General features: G+C 38.1%; 1 protein-coding gene across 1 annotated transcript in view; it reads left to right on the top strand.

Annotated features, from left to right (window-relative positions):
- The first annotated feature begins 5040 nt into the window (after positions 1 to 5040).
- LOC103623406 (guanine nucleotide-binding protein G(t) subunit alpha-3) overlaps positions 5041 to 21053 on the top strand; it is a 41093-nt gene continuing 25080 nt past the window's right edge. The window contains exons 1-2 of the mRNA XM_017745883.1: positions 5041 to 5149; positions 14940 to 15044. Of these exons, the coding sequence (XP_017601372.1) occupies positions 5041 to 5149; positions 14940 to 15044 (214 nt within the window). The remainder of the gene's footprint in view (positions 5150 to 14939; positions 15045 to 21053) is intronic.

A 21053-nucleotide genomic window follows, 5' to 3' on the forward strand; every position in this document is an offset into this window, starting at 1 on the left:
CGCCGAGGGGGCCCGGGCGCACCCAGCGCAGGCACCTCCACCGGCACGGCTGCAGTCATGCGCTCCTGGGATGGCGGCCGCGCGGCCTCGGCCATGGGATTACAGTCATCCTCTGCTTTAGGGGTAATGGGACCATACAAATGCTCCTCAAGAGCTTCAGTGATCACAAGGCATCCACAGAGCAGTTCAATCACTAATGCATGTTTTGTTTGATCCCCCATCTCGCACAAGATCCCATACCAAAACCACTCGAGACTAGTTCCAGGAGGTTCAATATCAAAAACTAAGTCTCAAGAAATATAGAAGAAATGTTTGAAAAGCCAGTTAAAAAAATGTTCTAGATCTCCCGGAAAAAACACTTTCTTGTTTTGTTGTTCAAGGATTCCTTTAACTTCTAGATACATTTCTTTCTGTGGTTCAGAGAGCCACATTTCCCACGATTCTTCCATAGTCCAGAGAGAATATCCAAACCAAGGTGAGACGAGAGACATCTAGAGTGGTTTTTACTCACGAATTTTCTGTCCTTAGGGATCGGTGTCTTGCCAGCAATTCTTCACCATTTGTTACAGTGTGGATTCTGTAACATGATGTATCAAACAAGGAGACCCATGGGAAAGAAATATATATGGACAGATTCTTGGTAGATGTTTCAGAGAGATGTTTATTTCTCCAGCCGCATGGCCGGGGCTCTGCCGAGGAACTGCTCAATCACGGGACCCGAGGGTCCTTGCCCGCGCAGGGGAACACAAACCAACCAATGGGGAACGAGGCTGAGCAGGGGCAGGGAAACCCCGTGTTTCCCCCCCAGGGCCCCTCTCCCAGGGCTACATGGCAGAGGGAGGGCCCCAACAGGATATCCCACACTGATAGAGAGCAGATTTGGAATAAATTCCCAGAAGTGAGTAGAATAATACAGTGTAGCGGTAGTTCAAAGGTCTGGACCAGGCTCTCATTTCTTCTGTTTTAGAAAAGCACTGCTATTTTTTCCTTCTGTATCTTTTCAGACTTAGCTTTCTTGACTTGTATTTTTGTTTTTGTTACAGGTCACAGAAATACTTTTTTTCAATTTTTTTTTTTTTTTTTTTTTTTTTTTGGTGTAGGACTGCTTTCAAATGTTACAAATGAAATGGCAAAGCATAAGAACCTCAGCAGCCTCTGTCTCAGTCTTGAGAAAGCATCTTAAAACCTCCTAACAATAATATATCCCCTTCCCCAAGCTTTGTGTTCCCCTGGAAAAGTTCCATATTCTTCCCTTCTAAAGAGAAAAACAAATCTTTCCACATCTTTTTGATACATTTGATTTGGGTCTTTAAAAGGGAATGATGTACAAATGCCAAAAAATCAGTCAGAACCAAGAAGCTGCTGGTTGTGCTGGACGGAGGACTCTGGACAGCAAAATGCTGAGTGGCTGCAAGTCAGAGGGAGTGAAGGGAAGCACGATTACATGCATCTTGCCACATATACAGAGAGAAGCAGCTCCATTAAGCAGCATCCTGTAAACTGGAAAGTCGACATCCCACACAGGTAACAGCAAACCAAACCTAGAAAGTCCCTTTACAACTGGAAATGGGTTTGGGAGTTTGTTGTTTTGAAGTGGGTTTTTGGGGATTTGTTTCATTTTTCACCAAGTCTTGACATCTACATTGCTGATATAATGCAGCAGAAGAAAAATTCACGAGTCATAGTAATGAAAATTCATCATTTGATTCAACTTGGTAACTTAAAGGGGTAAAAAAGTATAACCTTACACTCTCCAATATCTGTTACTCCTAAGGAAGGTTTCAAAACTACAGTTGAGTGGAAATTAAAAGACTGAATTCAAGAATTGTTACCTGAAACATGAAAATTAAAATGTTCCTAAACGATTTATTCAAAAGAAGACATTATAACAAGCCTGCCTGTCAATAATTACAATATCATCAAAGTTAAAGAATTATTTTGAAGACAAGCGCAAATATACATTTTTCATTCAAAAAGCAGATTGATAAGAAATTAAATTCTCACAGAAAATATCTATGTTTTCCAGGAACTTCCAATTGCTTCAATGACTTCCATGGTACAAATCTACACAAAAAAATCAGAAGTGAGCTGACACTAAGTATTAGCCTCTATTAGTTTATATCCAGGTGGTATACAAGTAGAACATTAAAGCTTACTAAAAGTCATACATATACTTCATTTAAACATAGTTCATAAATTTTTTTGTCATTTTATGGTGTTTGTAGTAACAAAGTACAGCAGTTCCTCAAAATAAAAACATCAGGGCAAGTGTGCTTCTCTAAGTAAAAGCCATGTAGCCTCCCTCAAAAATACTTACAGACCTAACCACAGAGTTATATTGCTGGTAGAAGACATAGCCACTGCTCAGGTGAAGCATTACTATGAAAAATTAAGGCAAGTAGCATTTGAATTTATGACTTTCATAAAGCATCTAAGGAAAATAAAAATATAAAAATATTCACTATGTCAACTAGAAAATACTAATGAGAAGGAACAGCCAGAGATGTTCTTTAGTCCATTAAAGGAAGTTACCCCTCTACATTCCTCTGTAGAAAGCAATCTCCAACAGTTGTGCACAATGGGCAAAAAAATTTTAGAAGCAGCATTCACTGATAAAGAGAATCACCACCAAGGCAACAAATAATCATCTGTGGGAAGTGGAAGTCCTTTACTTTGTTTACAGCCTCCAAGAATCAAGGTCAGTATGTAATGTGTAATCAACATTTAGAAAGATTTTAAGCCTTCCTGGAAGCATGGGTGGATGCCACCCATGAATGAATGGCTATGGACCCCAGCCATGTCCGTGACAGTGGCCATGACTACATTATCCAGACTTACTAAAATCCATGTAAGTTTTAAAAGAATGGGGTAGAAGTGCATTCTGACTTTGAAAAATGTGCAGCAGTGTGTTATTTCAGTGACAGCAATGAACTACCAACACAGGATGTAAATTTGTCTATTCCTACAGGGAAAGGGAAAGATGAACACCTTTCAGAACCACTGCAAGGGTCCCCAAATAACTCAAAGGAAGGTCACTGTACTGGAATGAAACAGGGGCCTTCTGACCATTCCTGGGTACCAACTGCTGCAGTCAGAGGCATGTGCCTGTGCTCAAAGGCAAACACCAATAAACTTTTTATCTTATCTCTGTTAATCCTTACACCCCTTTCTTATAACATAAACAAATCTCAAACTCAGGTATTGGACCTGAAGGATCAATAAGATAAAAAGAGTAAAAAGATAATTTTAAAAAGATGAATGGAGAAAAAAGGGAAAAGAAAAAAGAAAAAAAGATAATTTGCACAGCCAAGAAAGAAGAAGGTGTCTTGACATTTTGGGAGCCAGTCGCTAAAAAGAGGTGTAGCAGGAACAAGTTCTAGGCAGGGCCTCCACAGTACAAAATGTTCCAAATGGAGCACAATGGTTTGCAGTTTTTATAGAAATACCTGATGAATTTCCCAAAAGGAAACTCTCAACAGATTGGACCAATACCAATAAACCTTGACATAAAGAAGGCTAAATCAGCTCAAACGGAGATTTGTCTTGCCAGAAATATATTGTACTTGAGATAATCAATGATAGCTTGAGAGGCTGCCCACAGCCATTTCTGTCAATAATGGTCTCAGAAACCACATTGCCTTGTTCTTCCCTCTTACAGGCGGATTTAGAAATCACGCTTCAGGTGTACAGAGTATTAACTCACGCCTATTGATGATTGATTTGGCTGTGGGCAATGTAGGCAACTGCTTAGAAAAGCAGACAGAGAAAAAAAATCCCCCAAATATCTGTACTTCTCCCCTGCCATAGTTTATGATACCGGAGCCTCACAAAGGTGTTTTGTCTTTCTGTGGTGAGTGGGCTGGTGCATAGCGCTGGGGAGAGGGGAAAGAGGAGCTCCTTCCAGCACCAGACATCAGACGCCATCCTTTGTTTCCCTGTCTCCTAGGAGTGAGCAGAAGAAGCAAGTTCAGCTTGACACATTTTCCCACCACCTTCCTCTTCCCTCCTTGTAGGGGGAGTTGCTCAGCCCCAGACGACTTCTACCCACCTCCCAGGTCTATTTCTTGGAGTAGCAAAATTCAGTATTTGTTCCAAGGCTTGCCCTGTTTTTGTTGCATATATTTAAATGGGGAATTGCTGTGCCAGGTAAGGCTAGAGTCTAGGAAGACATTGTGAGAAAACCTGAAGGAAAAATGTGTCTCCAGAACAAATAAAGATTAATCCTATGGTTCAAGGTTTAATGTCAGAACTTTTCGTGTTAAATGCTTTATAGAACATATGAAAGGGAAGATACAGCACAGCATGAGATGAGGACAGTATAATCTTATTTTCTCTGAAATCTCCTCTAGAGGATTGCATTAGCCTGTCTAAGGGTAGCTTCAGACTTTTCATTTAATTTCAGGTTTCCATTAGAGGACATAGCTCTTCTCTTCTTAGGGAGACTACTAAAGCTCATTCTAAGAGAAAAGTTTGTTTATAAATGTATTTATTATAGATGTATTTTTGTGTGTCTTCTTCAGTACTTTTCCAAGTGAAAAAACTTGGCTTGGGGATTTCACTAGTTCATTCCCAGTCTGCATACAGAATTTGCTTTCCCATCTCTTTCTATCTTTTTATGAACTGTGTGATTTTACTTAACAGTATTTTTATTTTAGGGTTTCAGTCATATGTGTTATGAAGTCCAGTAAAATTCTGATTTCAGCTTTAAAAAATACTAACACCTTTTTTTGTTTTGCTTCAAATCTCACCTCTAAGGAAAAAACCCTAAGAGGCAAAATGGGGAAATAAAAAGGGTTTGTAGGAAAGGAAGAGAGAGAGAGAGACTTAATGAGTTTGAGGATGAGGGGTATGGTGGTGGGCTGTGGTTTGAGGTGTGGTCATACATTCACTTCATGTTATTCAAACATAAACCCTGGAAGTCCTTAGAAGGACCTGCATGATGTATCCTGCCAAGAATTTAGTCATGTATAATTGTCCTCATCATTGCCCCTGACTGGGAGGGTCCCACGCTAAGTACACCTGAACAAACCACTAGGGAGGATGTGGAGAACCCATAACCAGGATGGTGATGGAATCCCAAATTCTGCTGCTGCTGCTGCTGCACTGGAGCTCTCTAGTGGAATACATGCTGCAGAGCTGGCTTCTCCTAGTTTGACTGCTTAACAAACCACTCCAAAATACTGGGCTTGACTGTTATTCTGAGGTGCTGTGAAGTGGTGTACAAAAAAGAAGGTAACACGTATTCTTTTTTTCAATACCTATTATGAGTTTACTCTAAACTCCTTGAATTCCTCAACAGCATAACCTGGCAGAGGAGTAATTCTTCTGTGTTTGAAGATAAGGTTTCTAGACTGCTAGTACATCATGTAATTTGACTTACATTTTTAGAATTTTCTCTATCTGGACTTAGATAAACATCAAAACCACAGGACCAGACTGAGCTCAGTTCTCTGTTAATGACATATATTTGCTGGTTACTTAAATGTTCAAATAATTTGAATGTCCATCAGTAATGGTCCAGCAGAAGTGGGATGGGACTGCTGTGGTTTGTGTACCTGATATAAACAGGAGATGGTCAGGACTCTCTGTCATCCATTCTTGGGTATTGTAATCTAAAACTCTTATCTTTCCTTGTGCTCCTTCTTAAGAGAAACCCACATAAGTGGGGCTGATGGGGGACCCACAGCCTGCAGAGGGTGGACTGACTCATTCTCTATCTTATTTCCTTTTTATACTGCTCTTCAGCTTCATGTTAGCTGGATGCTCATAAGCAGCAGGTGCCCCATTTCAGATCCAGTATCAGTACAGGGCTTCAGGAAGCATCTTGCCAACCTTGCTTTATCTTTGGATCCCTCCACTCCTGGTGTAATGCCGTGAAATTAAGGCACAGAAACTGAGGAAAATATATAGAAAAGGAAACAATGCATACAAAATTAGAACAAAGTGGTAAGTGCATCTTATAAGTGCACTTATAAGTGCATAATTTCTACTGCATTTAAGCGCTTGTTACATACAGCAAAAGGGAGTCATGGGAGCAGCATGAGAGGCTGTGTGGAAAAGATGTACAGCAATGTACTTTATAAACACTGCCAATGGAAATACTGAAAGCTTTTTTGGAAGCAAGGCATGCATTTATGCTTACAAATTTCTTGCTGATCAGTTAGTTGCCAGCAGTGTAAGGAGCCAGCTCCTATGTTCCCCGAGTTATTAGGGACCCTGACATATATCACTAACCATGCTTGGTGTAACCATAGCACTTAAATGCACCAAGTGGGTATCAGGCCTTTTTCCGTGCAGAGCTGAGCAGAAATGCAGCACAAGCCAGTCCAGAACTGGAAAATCTAGGGCTGAACTATGAATGTAATTTCTGACTGGATAACACAAAACATAAGATTTCCCTGAAATCTTGTTTGAACAGCTCCACTATTGCAAAACTCCCTCTGCAGGCTCTTTGTAATTATCAATTAGTGAAACAATAAGAGATGGAGGGGAAGGAAGATTAGGAACAATAAAATGTTCAAAATAAATAAAATTATCAAAAACAATAAAAAACATCTCCCTAAATATGAGGTTTCAGCCCAAGACCTGTGTTTTCTATCACCACATAAAAAATGTTCTAGTTTTTATTAAATGCTCAACAAAAGAAGGAAACAGGTAGTAGTTAAAGTAGCTTAAAGTGGTTAAACAATTTCCTTGCCTTAATAGCTGTGTTCAAGTCTTGAATACATCCTTAAAGAAACAAAACATCCTAGGATTTTCTGAAGTAAAGATCCATTCATATCTCCTAAGGCAATAAGGCTCACATAAACTGATATGCTTCTATTGTGAAAAACACACAGGATAAGTTTCAGATCACCTACTTTGGTGCCAGTGAAAAACCTGAAGAGCAATTAAGAATCTTGGGATTAAATAAGAGAATCCTAATATTCACTGTCCAGCATGATGTAACCCTGAATGCAGTCAGGTTCAGAGTTGTATTTTATGCCATGAGGTCCATCAAATAATCTTGATCAGAGCAGCCATGGATAATTCCACCTATCTCTCATCCTCAGTCAGACTTAAAAAGATCAGTTTAACACTCCAAAAAGAGGGGAGAGCATCCTTATTCTGGTTTTACCAGTTGGCAAGTACTAGATATAAAGAAAAATATGTACACTTGAGTGCCCATTCACTACAGAGAACTGAACCACTAGCTTACAGAGCCATCTTACTTTATGATCTTCTTATCATTTTCTGTTGTTGACAATTTCACACTCAACACCTCTTTGGAGAGTTCAGGCGCTCTCCTGGAGGTGACAGGCTCCTACCACCGATTGCACCAGGAGCCTTGCTGCCCAGCTTGAGCACTCTGACTCACCTCACAGGTCCAGGTCAGCCCTTCTGTACATTAGGGTGGCTAATCCAGATGGTCGGAGTCGTTTTGAATGGTCATTTTGAATCTGAATGAAATCAGCAAGTGTGTTCTGAGGTAACTAGGAACTCCTCAGTTAACCTGCAGTAATTTCATGCACACTTTTTTTTGGTGGTTTTGGGGGTTTTTTGGGGGTTTTTTGTTTGCTTTCATGTTATTGTTTTGTTGTTGTTGTTGGGTTTTTTATACTGTTTTGTTCACTCTGGACTCCCCTTTGAGTCTTGGAATCCTGTCAAAAGCAATGAATGACCACATACTTGGAGGCTCTAGAAAAAAATCCTCAGCCTCAAAAAAGTTTATCAAATCCTTGTAATTTTCTTTAAAGTAAGTAAAGAGGTGTGTTCCAATCTGGCATACATTAAGTCATACGGTACAATATTTCAGTGTATCATTCAGGAAGGAAAGATAAACAATCATGAGAATCTTTGTAGGTAGCCAAAAAGACTATTAGAGGAAGAAGAAGTCACTGAGCAAGCTAAATTCTGTAAAGGTACGCTAGGATTCATGGGAGTGAGAAGAGAAATGAAATGTAATAGCACATAGGACTCTCTGCATTAAAGATGCTGGATTTAGTTTGCAATAACAGTGTCTGGTGAGGGACGCTTATGGTTATGATTTCCATAGCCTTCATATATAACATCTTACAATGCTAAACTACCACTACATTAGAAAGTTTTCATAAGATCTAATAGAAACCTTCCCTGTCTTAAATTATGACCTTTTTTTCCCTGACCTGGGCATTTGATTTCTTGAAAATGCATATGGTATTTTCAGGCTATTATGAACACTTTCACACTTCATCTCCTCGCTAATTTATTTTCCAAACTTAAAAAAATATGATTTATTTTTATTTTTTTTAATTTTGATTATTAGCATAAGTTCATTTTTTTCTGATTCCTAGTGGAACTTGTCTTTAATTTGTAACTTAAACATCATAACCCCCTTTTCATATTCTTTATCAATTAATAATGGAAAAACACATCTAAGCTGTCAAAACTACCACAAATAAAAAAATTTTATGGTCATGCTTCAGATTGCATATATTATACTAGACAAATACTTTGTGAAATTCTGTGTATTTTTTGCAAAAATTAGATCATAGCAGAGGTCAGTTGCCCATGACACTCACCTGGTGTTTATTTACAAAGTGGTAATGTGAATGTACACAACATTTTTGTCTAGAATATGCCTCATATTTTCAATCAGAAAAGGTGTAACAAGGAGAAAGAAGACTTTTGCCTCCATTATGAGCTTCTGCACTTGGCTCTACGAGGCTTCTCTAACAATATGATGAAACCTAGCACCTCCTCTTGTGTTATGAAACTCCTTTTGTATTTCAGCCATGTAATGTTATTTCTGGGAAGAACTCTGCTTGGCAATGTTTACCTGGATACTATCAGTTACAATTCCTTTCAGGTATGCCTGTTACGACAGATCTGTAACTGTAATACAGGCATGTATATCCACTTTCTTTTTGCCCTTAGTATATATGGAGAAATGAGGCTTTCAACATTGTCTTCCTCCTAGAGCTTTGTCTCTTTTTTTTTCCCATATGATTTCCATGTACACCCACACAGACTCAAAGCAATTCAGAACTCGGCCTGTAATAAAACAGAGGTTTTTCTATTGTGGATCATAATTCAGTGTAGTCAGACATACAGTAACCAATTTTGTTTGCCTGTGAAATTAATTTATATTTATTTTTCTGCTAGAGAAAACAGTTCTTTATTTCCATTGTTCTGGCTTTTTAGTTTGGGGTTTGTTTTTTTTTTTTTTCTTTTTCATTCTGAGAGGTGTGAGTTCTGAACAAATGTTTTATTATTCAGACTGCAAGATGAAGCAGGTAGAATTTATTCCAGAGATGGACTTCATTCCTAGTTACCAATTAGATATAACATCTGACATAAAACTGTCCTTGTAAAAGTGACATCTAGATGAATGTTTAAACTATATAATTAATCTAGTAAAGGAAAGTTAAATGTGTTATCTTGCATGAAGAATAGGGAAAAAAACCCAACCACCTTACACACAAAGGATCTCTTGTCAACACAAAGATGAATGTGGCTGTCAATGCAGGGACATTCCCCATCTCCTATTGCCCTTGATCACCATTTCAATTTGGGTTCATAGATCAATCAGTGGACTGTTTTAACAAAATATGTAATTTTTTCAATAAAATTGAAAGTCTTTTAGTTCTATTACAGTGTGTTGGAAATTATCACTGACTTTGGCCATTGTACAACTTTCTGTCAATTTTCCTAAATTTTTTGGAGTACTCATGAAGTTCATACGGACCTTTTGCCCAGCAGGTCTTGGAGTTTATCAGGATGTCTCTGGTGTGGCTGCCACCAACCACTGCAGGCAGCCTCCAATAACCTCTGCAGGCAACTACCAGTAACAAGTCAGACGTGCTCATGCACTGAAGTCTGGAGAAGCTCCTAACTTCAAGATCTTTACACGGTGTTTTCCTAAAATGAGAAGGTGACCTTTGTCTCTTGGAGTCCTTCTGGACATTGCTGACATTGTCAGTTGTCCAACCACTTTGAGACAATCAGTTCATCCATAGCTTCTGCACCAGCTACTTTCATGGGAGCAGGACACTATTAAAATTCTCCCTGGAGAACTGCTGAATTTAGAACAGTGAAAAAAACAGTAGGGTTCTGAGGCAAAGGATTTTCTTCTGATGAGAAACATGCTCAGAAGAACTTTTGTGATAAGTGAGACAAAAAGATTTTAGTATTCTCGCTGAAGATTTTTGGCAGCAAAAGATGAGACCTCTGTACTGCATACTTCAAGTGTGAGAGAAAACTGAACTCTGGAAGTGTCTATTATTTTTCATTGCCTTTAAAAATGATTGAAGGTGACTTGTCCAGATGTAGGCTTGTACACTGTAGGCATCTGCAGACAGTTGCAACTCTTGTCAAAAAATATATTTCAAGATTGTAGCAGCAGTGACAGAATAAATTTTTATTAGCAGTTCATGATTATAATAAATTATAAATAAAAAGTATACAACATGAAAGTGAACAACAAATTATTACATATACAGAAAAACTGCAAAAACTCTCAGTTTTATCAGTAAATTACACACTTGGCATGGAAATTACACACTTGGCATGGTATGTTAGTCCCTGGCCTGCTGGATAAGCATACAACAGTATGGTTTGGATAAAGGGGTGGGGTGAAAGGGAAGAGAGAAAAGAAGAGATGAATTAAAGAGGGAGAGAGTGAGAATTTCCATTCTATTATTGAACAATTTATGGCAATCTCATATATGTGCATATTTGCCATGCAAGGGGTGTGAATTCTATTTTATGTTCATCAAGAACCAAAAAGATAATTCACACCAAGGGGTGTGAATTCTATTTTATGTTCATCAAGAACCAAAAAGATAATTGATTTATTATTGTTTGTCAGTAAGTACACATGTGGTGGAGAATTCTGAAATTTTTTTGACAGGATACTATATATGCAATATTTTTGGTCAAAATCATGTATTTAGAAATACTTATAATACATTTTTCATTACTGAAGTGAATGAGTAAACATAAATAGAAATCAAATTTATATGCACCTTTTCTGGCTTGAGGTGATTTACAGTTTATATGACATGCACATATAAACCTCCCACAATGCACCTTGGGGCCATTTTCTCTTGTTCTGACACTTTTTACATGGGAGAAGAGACTGACCTCCACCTGGCTAGAAACACCTTTCAGGGAGTTGTAGAAAGTGATGAAGTCCCTCTTGACCCTCCTTTTCTCCAGAACAAACACCCCCAGCTCCCTCAGCTGCTCCTCAGTAGACTTGTGCCCCAGACCGTTCCCCAGCTCTGTTGCCCTTCCCTAGCAAGACAATTTTACAGTTTACTCTTACTGTGTAGGATCATATTTCCCAAGAGGGTGCTAGAGGGAGGATGCTGAGCAGGTGGCTGATCAGAGCCTTGAGCAAAAATGCTGGTTGTGGATACAGACCACAGGCAGGCCAATAATTTCAACAGAGTACCAGGGAGATCACCATTGCCTGTTCCCTTCTGAATGCAGGACTTTCCAAGAGTTAACCTTGAGAATTCTCCGCAAACCAAAGAATATAAACTGGTGGGAAAAGTAGGAAAATAGGCTACTCTGCTTTTTGCTTGATAGTACTTAGGGTTTGAGCAGGAGTGGAAAGGAGCTGCCAGATGCCCGCAGAGCATTGAAGGACCACTTTGCTGAATATGTTTTGTGTTCCTGTGGCACACAGATGTTGTCTTCCATGCACATGGATCAGGATATTTTGTACTGTAAAATAAGTAGGATGCTGCAGCCATCTGAACAGAAGTGCCTTCTTGAATGCATGTCAGCTCCAGAACATGTGACTCACACCTATAGGAACTGAGAACAATTATCACAGTCCAGCTCAAGTCTATTAATAGACTGTCACAGTTTTCAGACCAAACAGGTTGTAGGCGATCTGCCTTTAGTTGTGCCAATTTTTTCTGGCAAGCCAAGTGTATGAATTGTTCAGGGGATGTCATAAACACACCAAATTCTTTCTTGAGACTGTCCTAAGACATGCAAGCACAGAAAATCCAGGTCCAGGAAAATTGCCAGGCATTCTTGGGTTTCCTAATACAACTGATGTCTATAAATTCAATGTATAACTGAGGGTAAGGGGCAAATACTGAGTAAGAAGACGTGTTTCTTTTTGTCACATGCCACAAGATAATCCATGAGAACAGATCATGTTGAAAAGCAATATGCATTGCTGAACCATGTCTGTAAGGAATAGTTTAACTGCAAAGTGGAAATCTGAACAGAGTACGGGATTGAATACATACATGTGAGAATTTTGATCAAAAACACAGGACTCCAGCCCTGCAGCATCTGTGCTTCAGAAAGATTTAAAAACTGAGCAGGTACAAATGAAATATAAGACCCAGGCAGAGCACCACACTGAAGCACGAGGCATGACTGCTTAGCCAGCAGGACTGTGACAGGTATGTGAGCTGGAATCACACAGGGCAGTGCTTGGCACCCAGCCAGCAACTCAACCCAGAGGTGACTTTTCATCATGGTGATTCTGGAGCAGCAGAGGACACACAGATAAATAGCCTGACAGAGTCGTGTGAAATATCAGTAACACTCAGTGTTACTTGCCAGCTGTGCAGCACGTTAAAATAAGGGACAGGCACTGCAGCGGCTTCTGGAGAAAATGTCGCCCTGCATCCCATGAAAGTGCTACCGCGACAGATTTAGTAATAAATACAAAAACACAACATCAATTGCCAGAATAAACAAAACATTTGGGACATTGGACAGTACAACATGGTGTAATTCAAGTTATCCTACAGTGTCTTAAACACCTGCAGCTTTACCTTGCAAGAATCTCTAATGAGAAAATTACTCAAACAAGTAAATATGAAAGCAGCCACTGTCCAAAGAACTGGCAGATTTTGCTCTGCACTTCAGTTAGAGGAAGACTCAGATAAAACTAATTTTGAGACATGAAAGATGCTGGAAAAATAAGAACTTGAGGAGACATTTTCCCAAAACATCTGTAGCTGCCAAGAAAACAAGATCTCAAAAGGCTAGAAAGTAAGCCCACTTAAATTTGTAATTTTGAGAATAAAACTGGAGGGATATTTTATTCTGGAAAAGATTGTCTGATTTTGAGAAGCAAAAAACATCATCCCCAAAGACACAGACTAATGCTGTGTGAAAGTACCGTGTTGTTCCCCATCTCAACATGTCATTCTATAATTACTCAATTACATTTCTTTTTACCCTTGATTGGAGACCCACTCCTGTCTGTGGTTTCTTAAGGAACTTAGACACTACTAGTATTCACAAAATGTCTGGCTAGTCTTGTAGGCTCTTCCATTTCCTTTGCACCTAAGTCCTCACCTCATTTCTTAGGAGACCTGATGTTTCAGAGGTTTACATTTTTCCTATCAACTTATTGAATCTGGGTGGAGTTCTTAACATATGGGCTTAGGATGTCCCTTCTCAAATACCCAGGAAGCCTGATCTATGCTCAATCCATTCAGGAGAGTAGTAAAAACAAAACATTTTGTTTTTCTTTTGCCTGTCTAAGAACGGAACATTTTGGGGTGGAGGCCAGCCTGGCTCAGGAAGAAATGCTCAGCTTTTTAAATTTCTCTAAGGGGAGTGGGAGCTGAGAATAATGAGATAATTTCCCTTTCCCTTTGAATTCTTCCCAGGACAATGCACATTTATCTAGGGGAAGTGTCAGTTTATAAGTAGAACAGAAGAATACTAAAACCATCATTAATCCTTAAAATTCCCGGTATTACCTCCATGTGCTGCATGGGTTGGGATGAGGTATGTCATGTCACCATCTCACAGTATTGCAGAATACCATCAAGACAGAAAGCACTTTATGTATTTAGTTGAAGACACTTCAAAGTTAGGGAGATCTGACTACGGAGGAAGACAATGTATAGGACTAAATCAGACCCTAAAATGGTTACAAACCACAAAGATAATAAGAGACAACTTTCTTCTCTGAAGAAATAACTTTTCTTTCAGGAGTTACACTGAGCAAGAGAGAAGAGTTTTCCCAGAATTATGTCAATATTATAGATTACTAGGAAATCTCTCTCCTCTGCCTTACCACATTTGGCTGTCATGCTCTATCCTTTTAAATATTTAGATTTAACGTAGGATTACAATGAAATTTATCTTTAAAAAATGTAACAATACCATCCTCTCTAAAAACCTATCAAAATAAGGATCTTGTTTAGTTATTATGTCCTGGAGTATGAATGAAAGAACAAGTATCACGTAGCAGATATCAGCCAGCTTCCATAAGTATGTAGTATAAGAATCTATGCAGAATAAAACAGATCTCTTCAGAGGAAGTGCATTAGAACAGCAGCAGAACAAGCTCTTCTACAGTCATTTCTATAGGTATTGTTGCACTGTGGCAACAGCTCTTACGGAAATTTTGTGGACACACTCCACACAGAGCAGTTCAATTCAGCTGACGTCCTGGAAATCACTCCAAGCTCTGAAACTACAGACTTACATCCTTGTCAGCATTCAGAAATCAGATTTTATCCAGCCACTACATAGCTATGTCAGTACAGAGCTGCATGAATTCTGATAAGGGGACTGCAGTCACATGGGTTTTTAGCTGGAAAAAGTCTGCCAAATAAAAAAGAAGGAATGCTAATCTGCTGGGAAAAGTGTCTTTAGTTTTTCCATAATTTGCATTGCATGTTTGTTTGACACTAAAAGCAAAGGTTAAAATATTTGTTATTTAAAGGGTTGTACAAGTCAAATCAGAATTGTGTTTGCTTTTACTCTTCATTAACTTCAGGCTATCAAAGCACAATGGGCCTTGATGAGTCTTAATATATGGCTCTGCTGGGAATTGGAATTGTTCAGAGTGGGATGTTGACAAAATCTTTCCCCATTGTTTTAAGCTGTTTTCTTTTTTTAACATACCATGTTGACTGTTCACCTTGTACTAGAAACTTAACCCTTTCATCAGAGATAGCAGGTGTCAGCCATTTTCCACTAAGATTCCCTTTTCCTTTTCTTCTTTTTTCTCCCCCCGCAAAAAATACCAGGTGCACCTCTCACAGGAGTCAGCAGGAGAGAGTCTCAGACAATCCAGCAGGAAATATGTGAGTTCAAAGACCTCAAACCATTTTATAATGCATTAGATCCTGACTGTTTTTTTCCATTTTCTTGTGTGAATCAGCAATAAGCCAGAAGAAAAATTAAACTTACCATAGCAGACAGATCATTTGTTAATCTTTGTAGAAAGGTCAGACCCTGAAATATTTGCTGTTCATGTGTGGGAAGTCAGGGGAAATTGCCATGCTTAGTGCAGTTCTGTCAAACACATCCCAGGCATCCTGTAAGCACAGACTGGAATAAGAGTATTGGTTCGAGAGACACTGAAGGATTTGGGCTTTTACAGCTTTGCACTGGATGTTGCCTTTTTTCCACTGGTCAGACAGATATATACATCAAGTTTGAGAGTTTTGGAATGTCCAGTTCTTAATCTGAACACAGTAGCTCAGCCACACATCTACTGTCAAAAATTGGCAGAGGTTCACTGATAACACAAAGGTTCAGCTGAAGCACTGGCAAACTTGTCAGATATAAGTGGGTCTTGCCTGGCCCAATACTCATCCAGTGAGCCCCGCCCAGTGCTCAATAATCTTTTCTCACACAATGTCACATATTCCATTGAATCAGCACAAACTGCAAATACAGAGCCAAGGATGATGAGTGTACTGAAGCCAGTACAGCTCACCTATGTCATAGCAGATCTGAGATTTTCACAAAAAGGGAAAAGAATTCATGCTTATATCAACACTTGAGGAAAAAATGACAGGATTGAAAATGCAGGAACTCATCGTTTTAAAATATTTTCTTTTGACATCTGTAAGGTAGTTTCTATCCTTCCTTTTCTTTTCCCCTCTGTAAGCAGTAAAAATGAATGACTACATAATTCCTTTTACCTTTCTTACCGAACTAAATGTCTTTGCAAATATTACAGTATCATCACTGTACTATTACAGAGCTAAGGGCCAAGTTTTCCTTTTTTCTTCTGCTATTTGGTAATGTTTTCTTGAGAGAAGATGACAAATTAGGAGGTGGGGGGATGATATGACACAAAAATCTTAGATTTCACTTAGATTTTCACATTTATATCCTGTGTAGAGTAGGGAAGCAGAAAGCTTAGCAAGAGGCAGAGCAGATAAAAAGAAAACAATCAAGATTTATGTTCTTATTAATATTTTGAGGGGGAAAAAAAGAAGCAAAATTAAGGCCTTAGTATCTCATAGACAAACTTTATAAATTAAAGCCAAGGTAAAACTAGTTGAAATTTCTTTTACAAAACAATAGAACAATTTTTGTTTGAAGGGACCTCCCGAGGTCTCTAGTCCAGCCCTCAGCTCAAAACAGAAATAAGTTCAAAGTTAAAGTTTCTCAGGGCTTTTCATTGCTAAACTATGAAGCTTCTTCTGGGTCCACCTTACATTCTTGTGCAAAGGTCCCAGGAGGATTAACATCCATCTGGCACTTCACCTACAGCAGTCAGGCAGTGCAAGTGCCCCTGCACTGTGCAGGGCAGGTGACAGTCCAGACTGTGCAGGTCACACAGCTCAGCACAACCCTGTGTGCAGACACTGCCTGAGCTCCACAAACATTTCGACCCTGTGACTGTGGCCCAGTGCCAGAGATAAGGCTCTTAACAGATCTCAAAAGCTAAAATATCTGTCATTGAGCAGGTATCTCTGCACATCAGTAATTACTGAAGTCTGGATGGGTTTGTAAATATTTCAGTGGGTCTTTTTTCCACTGAAATGTTGCCAGTGTTTAATTGGGAGGTGCATTTCAAGAAATTCAGTAGCCAGATGAAAGAGCTGAACAGTTTCCTTTGATTGTAAAAGGCATTGTACTGAAGATTTTTCAAGCTTCCTTTATTTAGAAGCATACTGAAGGATTTGTATTGAGCGTTCCTAAATTTAGAAAAATCTATTCTTTCTCAAGGTTCCTCCTTTTTAATCCATGTCATTCTGCTAAAATTTATCAGGGAAAAGGGAAAACATTCATTTTAGTGAAAATGTGGAAAAGATTACCAGAGTCCAGTCTGAACAGATTGAAAATGCAAAGACTTAGACAGAAAGTAGGAGATAACACTTAAAAGGTGTGAATTTCCCAAGCTATTCCTCTTTCTTTGACTGGGACACGTTCAGCACTTTCAGATGAAACCTGTTACTTGAGAACTCTACTACCAGGGCAATCTACATTATTGGCCAAAAAGATCCCAGGCCAGTACAACTTTAATATAAAAAAAAAATTTTCAACTGGAATCCAAAATGCCCCATCCATGAATTCTGAAGAGATCACTTGAAACAGCCTTTCAGGCAGTCTGAGAGCTTGTACAGCTGCAGAATGCTTTAGTGAACATTCTGTATTATCAGCACCACCTAGAGTGAATCACCAGAAACAACTCCAGCCACAAAACTAGTATTCTTTACAAAGCATTGTAATGATGGCATTTCAAAGGAGCATTTTCCAGACTTACCTTCAAACGCTCCCATACCAAATAAAGGTGATTGAAACAATAGAAGAGAAGCAAGGTGAGACCATATTTTTATTATTGCACCTAGAAGAGGTCAAGAAAAGAGATCAAAAAGCATTTTGGAATCAACTGAACCCTGTAAGGCATTGTCTATTAGTTCTGGCTTAATCATAATCAGAATTTTTTTCAATCAAAACATTTTTAGTGAGGATGAGGAGGAAGAGAAGAGGAGGAGGATGTCTAAAGCAAAACAGAAACCTGTTTTCTCTCTAGAGAAATAGAAACATATTGCTGAGGGGTTTTTTTCAGTAAACTGTTTAGAGTTTGACGGTAGAACTAAATAAATCAAATGGATAATATGTTATAGACACTGCATGTTTATGAAATAATTGCTTTTATCTTAGTTTATGCATATTCTCTTTACAGTCTGCTTGATTTAGACACCTACTTATTAAAGCCAGTTCCTGTACATAGTCACAATAACAGACAATGATAGGAAAATTATATTATGGGATGCACATTGATTTTCCATTGTTTTCCATCTAGGAAAAATTATGTAAGTGAGGATACATTTACACCCATCCAGTAAACTGAATAGTTTACCCTTACCCTATTCTAGTTTGATACCGTAAAAATTAAATGCAAAATGAATAGAGTTACACTAAATATGTGGAACAACTCAGTAGTGAAGTGGGCCTTTAATTTGGAGATAATGTTCATCTCCATGAATTGTGACCATATCAGTTAATATTTAGTTCTGTTAGTTTTCAGAAATGCTTACTTTTCAACCCCCCCGTGAAATCCATAGGAACACTGTCTTGCCTACAGTTCTGATAAACAGACACCTGGCACTGATACCACATTTCCAAAGCTGCTATTTTCATTTTTTAAACAAATCAGTTTTACTATGGCTGTGTAAAGATCTTATGATGGCCTATTTTAAACAATAAACAAAGTAGGAATATAAGCTTAACAAAACAGAGAACTTTCTTGCATTGTAAATACATATGCAAAAATTCAGCCATTAACAAGCACTGATTGTTTATTTCTGGCATCTCAGTGCAAGGAGACTGAAAATTGGGTAGCTTCATGTGCTGCTGACTGAGAAGAATATATTGACTCACAACAGCTTTGTGTCTTTACTGCAGCTTGTGGTCTGAAAATTAAGCCTGAGAAAACACTCGGTGCTGAATGGGATGAGCACAGCAAAAGACCTGTCCCTTTTCAGAAGACAGCTCTCTCCATCTCTAATGGCTCAGAATTCATTATATTTATTCTGCTCGCTCTCATCTTCCCCACCCAGTACCAGTTGCCCTCCTGTCTGAGGTCCACACACTTCTGCTGTGGGGAAGTTTCTTTTCACTAGGATGGGATGAGTTTGCCTCTGGCCTTCTTCCTCATTTATCTTCTGACCTAAAAATACTTCTAACATAAATCAAAATAACCTTCATACTTATTTTACCATTAAACTTTATTTTCATGCTGAACCTTATATATTTATATACTGTGAAGTTAGAGCATTTTTAACTAATATTAGTGAATAATTGTAGTATCATAATATAATTTCATGTTTCTGCTTTTTATATAACCAAAATACTTTATAAAGTGAATAAGTTTAAGTCTAGAATAAATCTTACACACTGGTGAGATTTATTTTATTTAAATCCTTAATCTGAAGAGAAGGGACAAAAAATGGGTTTTGTATCTTTTAGTTCTGACAGTAATTTTACACTTTTTCACTGCCACACTATTACAGCAGATATATTTTCTCAATATACTGCTGATAGTACATGCCAGGTAATATTTCCATCATATTACATAAAACATTTCTATAATCCTACTGCACTGTGAATAAGCTAAAATTAAATTATTACATCAGTGGGGAGAATCTGACCTGTGTCCTTTCTTACATAAGAAAAGGTGTGGTGCTTTCAGCCAAAACTGATAACTGCTAATAAATTAATTTTAAAAAAATGGAAAAGACTCTGACATTAGTCAAGGAATGTCTGTGCAAAATTATTCCAAAGATGTTACAAATTGTAGTAAGAGGTCCTTTACCATTCCAAGGAAATAAATGTACTTGCCATAATACGAAAATGCAGCAAATATTCTGCGTGCCAGTTAATAGATCAAAAATAATCAATCAAAATAATAAATTAAAAATGTCTTGACTATGTAAATTCAAATTCTGTCCTTCAAAAGTAAAGGATACATATATTTAGAGCTATAGGCACCAAGAAAGATGAAAACCCAAACTGTACATTTTTTCTTCTTTTTTTGCTTCAGGGCATCACACTGCCTCACAAGCTGAAAATTTTACTCTGTATTATTCCCAATTCTGTTGCCTCAAGACATTTTGTGCATTTTTTTGGAGTGTGTGAAACAAAACCTCCCTGAACAAAAAGAGAGATCTATCCATACCTTGGTTTGATCTTGAATGGATAACTTTAATTCTATGACATCATAACACTACCTTTTTGTGTGCCTATGTAAATCCTTGTCTATAGCATCTCCAGGTCATGTGACAGGTGAAAAAGGACCATTTGATTTGAAGGCTGACTGGAGAAGTCAAATGGGATTTTAAAATTTTCTTTAAGCACAGATGGTTGTCCTTCTGAATTAAAGCAACTGGTCTGATAAGAAGTAAATCAGCTGCATAAAGAGAATTTTTAACATCGCAAGATGGGCAGTGGAGCCAGTTCAGAGAGCAAAGAGTCAGCCAGGAGATCCAGAGAACTGGAGAAGAAACTCCAGGAAGATGCAGAGAGGGAAGCCAGGACAGTCAAACTGCTACTCTTGGGTAAATAGAATTAAAATTTCTCATAATGCTTTTCCATTGAGGGGTTGTTTAGCTCTGGAACTACATTTCAGTGCAGTGAATTTCTCACCTTTCACTATTTTATTTGAAGAAAATGTAATATGTGTTTAAAATGTTTTCTGGTTGTGGCCACTTATGAAGTCACAAGGAATAGGCTGGAAATGGCCATGTCACTGGATGTATTAAATTTCAAATGTTATAAATCCTTGACTTTGAAAATGTTTGAGAAATGAGAACCTGCTGTTAGAATAAATGTTATGATACAAACTTACACAGAACAGAGCAGACTTTCTTCATGGATCTATATGCATTCATTTGTTGGAAGATTAAGTAGGGTAAGTGGTTGCATAAAAAATCCACAGGTGCCACAAGGTATTGATATTATTTATCTTGCAAAGTGTTTCACTCCATTTTTTAAAGAAGCAGAAAGTGATTTAGAATGGCTTTTTTTCATGTATAATGGAGAGTGGACTGAGAAGTACTGAGCTTAATACAGATAAATATTCTCATAAACTACTACTTCTAATCCACACTATGATCAATTTATTAGCAGCCAGGAGCTGTAGTGGCAAAAGAAAAGATATTATTTTTCTTGATACAGCTTTATTCTTGTCTATTTTTTCCCATGGCTCTGTGCAGCTTACAAGAAATGTCCAAGAGCACATTGACATCACCACTGTCTTAATATTTTTCTTTTAACAACCTCTTACAAAAGTTAAAACTGGTTTCTCCCAATGAATAGAAGAACAGTCTTTGATCATTCAAATGTTTCTC

The sequence above is a fragment of the Corvus brachyrhynchos genome, unplaced genomic scaffold (assembly GCF_000691975.1).
Source record: "Corvus brachyrhynchos isolate BGI_N302 unplaced genomic scaffold, ASM69197v1 scaffold239, whole genome shotgun sequence".
Lineage (NCBI taxonomy): Eukaryota > Metazoa > Chordata > Aves > Passeriformes > Corvidae > Corvus > Corvus brachyrhynchos.